Source organism: Ursus americanus, chromosome 20, assembly GCF_024610735.1.
Source record: "Ursus americanus isolate L20-20 chromosome 20, mUrsAme1.1.p, whole genome shotgun sequence".
NCBI lineage: Eukaryota > Metazoa > Chordata > Mammalia > Carnivora > Ursidae > Ursus > Ursus americanus.
In genome coordinates, this window is record NC_142146.1 from 9,580,096 (window position 1) to 9,589,125 (window position 9,030).

Consider the following 9,030-nt stretch of genomic DNA (forward strand, 5'->3'; position numbering starts at 1 on the left):
CCTCGTTTAACTCAATTACTTCCAAAGGAATGCACTGCTTAATACCATCACAAGGTGGGGTACAGCTTTAACATATGAATTTTGGGAGGACACAAATGTTCAGTCTATAACAGGACTTTAGGGCTTCAACATGTGAATGGGGTGGGGGGGAAGCAGTTAGAATTCAGTCTATATTTTTAAATAAAAATATTTTTAAGGAATGAATCTCTCTTAGGTGCCTCTCTGACCTGGTCCTCCTGCCTTGATGGATTATACACTGGAGCCCAATGTGACGACGGTAACCGACTACTACTATCCTGATGTCCTCTCAAGCCCCTGTGATGGGGAACTTATCCAAAGAGATAGCAAGTTGCTTCTTGCTATCTTTTATTGTGTCTTGTTTGTCTTCGGTCTTCTGGGAAACAGCCTGGTCATCCTTGTCCTTGTTGCCTGCAAGAAGCTGAGGAGCATCACTGACATATACCTCTTGAACCTGGCCCTGTCTGACTTGCTTTTTGTCTTCTCCTTCCCCTTCCAGACCCACTATCAGCTGAACCAGTGGGTGTTTGGGGCTGTAATGTGCAAGGTGGTCTCTGGTTTTTATTACATTGGCTTCTTCAGCAGCATGTTCTTTATCACACTCATGAGCGTGGACAGGTACCTGGCAATCGTCCACGCTGTCTATGCCATGAAGGTGAGGACGGCCAGGATGGGCATAGCCCTGAGTCTGGCCGTGTGGCTGATTACCATCATAGCCACCAGTCCATTACTAGTATTGTACCAAGTGGCCTCTGAAGATGGCATTCTACAGTGTTATGCGTCTTACAATCAACAGTCTCTGAAGTGGAAGATCTTCATCCATTTCGAAATGAATATCTTAGGTCTGTTGATTCCGTTCACCATCCTTATGTTCTGCTACGTTAGCATCCTGCACCAGCTGAAGAGCTGCCAAAATCACAAGACCAAGGCCATCAAGTTGGTGCTCATTGTGGTGATTGCATCTTTACTCTTCTGGGTCCCATTCAATGTGGTCCTCTTCCTCACGTCTCTGCTCAACATGAATATCTTGGATGGATGTGTCCTGAGCCAGCGGCTGATTTATGCCACCCATGTCACAGAAACCATTTCCTTCACTCACTGTTGTGTGAACCCTGTGATCTACGCTTTCATGGGCGAGAAGTTCAAGAAACACCTCTCAGAAATATTCCAGAAGATTTCCAATCATATCCTCTTCTTCGTAGGAAGACAAATACCTGGGGAGGGCTGGGAAAGATCCCACTCCTCCTGTCAGCACGCCTCCCGTTCCTCCAGCACAGACTACATTTTGTGATGGGGGTGCCTGGAAGCAGCTCTTCTTTTAGGAGACAAAAATGATTTACACTGGAGTCTGAGGCTACATGAAGGGATACTTTTAGAAATGTGGTTACAGACACAAGGCATATTTCATGATAGTTAATGAACTCTTACTATTGCAAATTAATCTTCTCAGCTTTCACAGATTTTGTTACTATTATTTGGAAATAATCCTTATATCTCATTATTAAGCATAAAGTTAGCTTTGGGATTTTTTTCTTAGTTTTTGTAGTGTCTTTATCATATATCAATTTAAATTTTATCAAACGTTTTTTCACATCTATTAAGGTGATCATATAGCTTTCCTCTATTACTCTGTTAATTTGGTGAACTGCATTGTTTGATTTTCTTATTTTAAATCAACCTGTATTTTCCCTGGGATAAAAGACCTCTTGTTCACGATCATTTTAATAAATAATTGGATTTTGGAATTTTTACATCTGTGTTCATGAGAAATATTGCCCTGTAATTTTCCTTTTAAAATGTCCTGGTCAAACATGGCAAGGATGTCCACTGTCACCACTGCTGTTCAACATAGTACTAGAAGTCCTAGCCTCAGCAATCAGACAACAAAAAGAAATAAAAGGCATTAGAATCAGCAAAGAAGAAGTCAAGCTCTCACTCTTTCCAGATGGCATGATACTCTATGTGGAAAACCCAAAGACTCCACCCCAAAATTGCCAGAACTCACACAGGAATTCAGCAACATGCCAGGATATAAAATTGATGAACAGAAATCGGTTGCATTTCTATATACTAACAATAAGACAGAAGAAAGAGAAATTAAGGAGTTGATCCCATTTACAATTGCACCAAAAACCATAAGATACCTAGGAATAAACCTAATCAAAGAGGTAAAGGATCTGTACTCTAAAAACTACAGAACACTTATGAAAGAAACTGAGGAAGACACAAAGAGATGGAAAAACATTCCATGCTCATGGATTGGAAGAACAAATATTATTAAAATGTCTAGGCAACCTAGAGCAATCTATACATTCAATGCAATCCCTATCAAAATACCATCAACTTTTTTCACAGAGCTGGAATAAATAATCCTAAAATGTATATGGAACCAGAAAAGACCCCAAATAGCCAAAGGAATATTGAAAATGAAAACCAAAGCTGGTCTCATCACAATTCTGGACTTCAAGCTATATTACAAAGCTGTAATCATCAAGACAGCATGGTACAGGCACAAAAACAGACACACAGATCAATGAACAGAATAGAGAATGCAGAAATGGCCTCTCACTCTATGGTCAACTAATCTTTGACAAAGCAGGAAAGAGTATCCAATGGAAAAAAGACAGTCTCTTCAATAAATGGTGGTGGGAAAACTGGACAGCCACATGCAGAAGAATGAAACTGGACCATTTCCTTATACCATATACAAAAATAGCCTCAAAATGGATGAAAGACCTAAATGTAAGACAGGAATCCACCAAAATCCTAGAGGAGAACACAGGCAGCAACCTCTGTCACCTTGGCCACGGCAACTTCTTGTTAGACACAGCTCCAAAGGCAAGGGAAACAAAGGCAAAAATGAACTATTGGGACTTCATCAAGATAAAAAGCTTTTGCACAGCAAAGGACACAGTTGACAAAACCGAAAGACAACTAACAGAATTGGAGAAGATATTTGCGAATGACATATCAGATGAAGTGCTAGTATCCAAAATCTATAAAGAACTTATCAAACTCAACACCCAAAGAAGAAATCATCCAATCAAGAAATGGGCAGAAGACATGAACAGACACATAAAAAATGCTCAATAACACTTGGTATCAGGGAAATACAAATCAAAACCACAATGAGATACCACCTCACACCAGTCAGAATGGCTAAAATTAATAAGTCAGGAAATGACAGATGTTGTAAAGGATATGGAGAAAGGGGCACCCTCTTACACTATTGGTGGGAATGCAAGCTGGTGCAGCCACTCTGGAAAACAGTGGAGATTCCTCAAAAGGTTGAAAATAGAGCTACCCAGCAATTGCACTACTCGGTATTTACCACAAAGATACAAATGTAGTGATCCGAAGGGGCACCTGCACCCCAATGTTTATAGCAGCAATGTCCACAATAGCCAAACTGTGGAAAGAGCTCAGATGTCCATCGATATGAATAAAGGAGATGTGATATATATATATATATATATATATATATATATATATATATACACATATATACCACTCAGCAATTAAAAAAAAAACCACACACACACACACACCAAAATCTTGCCATTTGCAATGACCTGGATGAAATTAGAGGGTATTATGCTAGGTGAAATAAGTCAATCAAAGAAAGATAATTATCATATGATCTCACTCATATGTGGAATTTAAGAAACAAAACAGAGGATCATAGGGGAAGAGAGGAAAAAATAAAACAAGATGATTTCAGAGAGGGAGACAAACCATAAGAGACACTTAATCATAGGAAACAAACTGAGGGTTGCTGGAGGAGAGGAGGGTGAGGGGATGGGATAACTGGGTGCTGGACATTAAGGAGGGCCCGTGATATAATGAGCATTGGGTATTACATAAAACTGATGAATCACTGACCTCTACTTTTGAAACTAATAACACATTAAATGTTAATTAATTGGGGACACCTGGGTGGCTCAGTCAGTTAAGCAACTGCCTTCACCTCAGGTCATGATCCCAGGGTCCTGGGACCAAGTCCTACATCAGGCTCTTTGCTCCGCAGGGAGCCTGCTTCTCCCTCTGCCTGCCATTCCTCCTGCTTGTGCTCTCTCTCTCTCTCTGACAAATAAATAAAATCTTTGTTAAAATGTTGATTAATTGAATTTAAATAATAAATAAATTAATTAATTAAATAAAGTAAAATAAAATAAAATATCCTAGTCAGATCAGCAACAACATGAATGAACCTAGATGTATTATACTAAGTGAAATAAGTCAGAGATAGAAAAACAGATACCATGAGATTTCACTTGTATGTGGAACTTAAGAAACAGAACAAATGAACAAAGAAAAAAGAAAAAAAAAAACAGATTCTTAAATACGGAGAATGAACTGGTGGTTGCCAGACAGGAGGTGGGGGGTGGCAGGGATGGGTGAAATAGAGGATTAAGAGGTACAAACTTGCAGTGTTAAAATCAGTCCTGGAGATGAAAAGCTCAGCATAAGAAATACAGTCAGTGATGTTGTTTGGTGACAGACGGTGGTGACTACACTTACTGTGTACAAGCACTGAGATGAGCACTGAGTAGTGTACAGAATTGTTGAATCACTGTCATGTATACCTGAAAGTAACATAACACTGTATGTTAATTATACTTTAATAAAATGTCCTGGTCAGATGTGATCTCCAAAAAATGTGTTGGAAAGTATTTCTTTTGCCACTACTCTCCGAAAGAGTTTGTGCAAAATATTGGGTGTTACTTTACCCTTAAAGGTTTAGTAAAATCCATTAGTGAAGCCATCTGGGATTTCTCTGTAGCAAGACTTCCAATTATGCATTCACTTTCTTTGGCAGATGAAGATAATTCAGATTTTCTGTCTTTGCTTGTCTCAGTTTTGGAAAGTAGTGATTTTAAAGGAATTTTCCCATTTTAAGTTGTCAAATTAACATAAAGTTGTTTCTAATATCTTCTTATAGTATTTGTATGAGAATATGAAGTAATGTCCTTTTTCATTCCTAATTCACACCAAATCATTGGTGATTTGTATTTTCTCTCTTTTTTGCTCTTGATCACTCTTAGGAAGTTTATCAATTTTATTAATCTTTAAAAAAAACAGCTTTACATTTGTTGATTTTCTGTTTTTGTCTTTACACTGATTTCCGCTGTTATCTTTGTCTCTTTAAGATTTATTTATTTATTTGAGAGAGAGAGCGCTAGAGTGAGTGGGGAAGTGCTGAGGGAGAGGAAGAGAGAGAAATCAAATAGACTCCCCACTGAGGGTAGAGCCCGAGGCATTCCCCACCCCACCCCCAGTCCTCCCCCACCCTCACCACCCCCATGGCTGGACCTCAAGACCCTGAGATCATGACCTGAGCCAAAAGGAAGAGTTTGGATGCTTAACTGACTGAGCCACCCAGGTGCCCCCACTCTTATCTTTGTCTTACCTGCTTTCCTTAGGTTTAATTTCTATTTTCTTTTAGCTCCTTGAAATGGAATCTTAGATTACCAATTCTCAACCTTTGTTCATTTTTGAAAGATGTCTTTACATCTTACACTGCATCCCACACATTTTCATACAATTGATTTTCATTGATTTCCAATTTAAATTATTTTTTATTTTCCATTGTGAATTCTTCTTTGTATCATGAGTTGTTCAGAAATGAATTTAAATTTTCCAAACAGGGGCGCCTGTGTAGTTCAATTGGTTAAGCATCTGCCTTCAGCGCAGGTCATGATCTCAGGGTCCTGGGATTGAGCCCCATGTCGGGCTGCCCACTCAGCAGGAAGCCTGTTTCTCCCTCTGCCTGCCACTCCCCCTGCTTGTGCTCTCTCTCTCTCTGACAAATAAATGAATAAAATCTTTGAAAAAAAATTTCCAAACATTTGGAGGGTGGCGGGTGCCTGGGTGGCTCAATCGGTTAAGCATCTGCCTTGGGCTCAAGTCATGATCCCAGAGTCCCAGGATCCAGCCCCACATGGGGCTCCATGCTCAGTGGGGAATCTGCTTCTCCCTCTCCCTCTGCCCCTCCCCCTGTTCCTTCTCTTTCTCTCTTGCTCACTCTCTCTTTCTCTCTCAAATAAATAAATAAAATATTTAAAAAAAAATTCCAAATATCTGGATTTCTTTACACTTTAGTTTCTAGTTCGACTCCTCCACTCTCAGAGAATATATATGTGTGCATTTGGTTTTTTTGAAATTTACCAAGAATTGTTTTATGACCCTGAATATGGTTTATTATGGTAAATGTTCCTTGTACACTTGAAAAGAATGGGTGTATTGAGTGATTGTTGGCTGAAGCTGGATTGCTCTTTATTTTTGCTGTTTTTGCTGTTTGCTTATTCTATGAGTCACTACAAAAAGTATATTAAAGTCCCGAACTGTGATTCTGACTTTGTCTGTTTTTCATTTTAATCCCATCAAATTTTGCTGTATATATCTTGAAACTATGTTATCAGGTGCATGCAAATATAAGATTTGTATACCTATTGGGTTGACTCTTTTATCATTTTTTTTTAAAGATCTTGTTTATTTGCGAGAGAGAGAGAAATAACGTGCACAGGGGGAGTGGCAGAGGGAGAAGCAGGCTCCCTGATCAGTAGGCAGCCCGACATGGGTCTCGATCCCAGGACCCCGAGATCATGACCTGAGCCAAAATCAGACACATAACCGACTGAGCCACACAGGTGCCCCTATCATTTTTTAAGTTTATTTATTTATTTATTTATTTACTTATTTACTTATTTATTTGTAATCTCTATACCCAACATGGAGCTCAAACTCATGATCTCAAGATCAAGAGTCACATGCTCTTCGACTGGGCCAACAGGTGCCCCAACTCTTTTATCATTATTAAATGTTTCTTTTCCTCCAACAATACTCCTCGTCTGAAAGTTTGCAACGCTCAGCATTAATATAGCTACACCAGCTTTCTTCGGATTAGTGTGTATGTATTGTGTTTCTCCAGACTCTTCTACTTCAAACGAAACTATTTTCTTATACTTAGTTTCTCTCCTATAAACAGAATTTAGTTGGGGCTTTTTTCCCCCTTTTTGCATAGAAAGAGTTTCTTTACCACAAAGATACATAATATGTATAAAATCTAAAAATCACCTTTAGATAGAATATTCTGTTGGATCCCATTATATAGTATACAAAAGGTTGATTTCTGATTTCAGAACCATTTTTTCTTTTCTTTTCCAAATTAACATAATTTCAATAACAGATGATACATTGTGCAAAATTGACACACGTTATATTGACCATATTGCAAATAAATGCCTGGCAGGCAACCTACTCATTTTAGGAAAGCATCCAAACAGATTTATCTTGAAATGTTTAAATATGTGCTTAGAATATTCACACACCATTCCTCCAAAAAGTGTAACTCCTGAAAAACATGAGAAGGTTGCTTCTTTCTCCGGATTTAGATACGAATTTAACTTATTCAGAATATCCTGTGAGCTCCATTATTATGTTAGGTCACTAATAACAGAAGACAAACTCCTCATTCTGAATATCCAGACACTGAAATTCTAGTTGAAATGTAACCATGTAGCGATTTCCTGATAATCGGTGTCTTTGTAGAACTTGCATTATACTGTGATCTCAGTGCTTGGTAGATCCTCTTTTCTTGGAGTAATTTCTTACCCTGATGCCAGTGTGATATGTGCTTCATGAATAGTTGTTGAATGAGTAAAGAAATGGGCCCCTGAAACAAGACAGGATAAGAACTAGGGTGAGGTAGATATGCAGGGCTTTTACCTGGCTCTCAGGCTGATGAAAGCCACACCAGAGAGGTGGGAGATGTTCTGGGGCACAGAACATCTTTGAGGAGAAAGCCCACACAATAAGCAAAGTTTTCCAGCAGTTCTGCATTATTCAGAAACCCCCTCCAGCCCAGGTTAAGTGCTCCTGACAGAGGGTTTCAAACTTACCAGGGACAGCTTTAGCAATCCTAGCAAGGTCTGCCTCTTTAAGAAACTGCACAGAGAGCCAGCAACCTGAAAGTCACATCCATGACCCATCCACGGTCTTCTCCATGAGTTCTTTATAAAGCTCCACTGTGGTGGGGCTCCAGGCAGCACTAGGATGGGGAATAATCCTTCTACTGGATTGGAAGTGGCTGCTGGAAACCTGAAAAGTCCAAAAGAGTTGTCAGACTATGACTGATACTATTCTGGTTTGATTCATTAATTCATGCACATATTTAATACATGGGCTTGTTTTCCCCAGGCAGAGCAAGTACCAATATCCGGAGGTGAGAAGGAACATGTCTGGTTCCCAGAACTGCAGAAGCAGAAGTGTTTAATGGTAGGGAAGGGAGGCCAGGGAGCAGGTCAGAGAGAAAGCCAGGGGCCTGACCTGCCATGTTAAAGAACTCAGGCCTTACCCAGAAGAATTATATGTAGGAGAATGAAATGGTCAGATTTGCATGTTGGAAAGATTGCCACTTACACATGGGGATTTGTAGTCTGCTTAAGCCTCAGTGACCCTGGTGGTACACAATTCAAAGACACAGTCTTTCCCCTGCCACTTCCCTGTCTCACTTCCCCATGTCGTCTAGGCTTTACTCCTGAGATGGTTCACCTTGGTTGGCCATCAGGCTTATCATGCCTCCTTATGCATATGCCTCACATTACAACTGGAGGCTCAACCAGAGACTCCCTTTTCTGGCAGACAGAGGAGAGGACAGATGTAGGTGGCCAGCCCTCCTCCCAGGAATTCTGGATAATCCATCACGTGGCAACACCTTCTTGTACCTTCTACCTGGTTATTATTCGTATTCACTGGTGCCAATCAGTCCTGTTATTATCCTGTTATTATCCTGTACCTGGTCTTGTGCAGTTTCTACTTTTTTTTGGCTTGTTTCTTGGCTTACTCACAGTTTCCTGTATATGCTTTTTCTCACCCACACAGATGGAAAGAAATATAGATTCTCATTTATAGGACAGACAGGCCCTTGGGGTGGGGGGAAGCCTAGTAATGATCGCCAATCCTCATTGCCCTCCTGCTGGAGGCTCTTTTGCCAGCAAGTAGATGGTAGAG

At 39.9% G+C, this 9,030-nt stretch overlaps 1 protein-coding gene across 1 annotated transcript; it reads left to right on the top strand.

Annotated features, from left to right (window-relative positions):
- Positions 1 to 235: 235 nt before the first annotated feature.
- Positions 236 to 1,521, top strand: CCR8 (C-C motif chemokine receptor 8). Its single transcript, XM_045798132.2, has one exon. The coding sequence runs from the start codon at positions 245 to 247 to the stop codon at positions 1,307 to 1,309; it is 1,065 nt and encodes a 354-aa protein (XP_045654088.1). The 5' UTR covers positions 236 to 244; the 3' UTR covers positions 1,310 to 1,521.
- Positions 1,522 to 9,030: the final 7,509 nt, after the last annotated feature.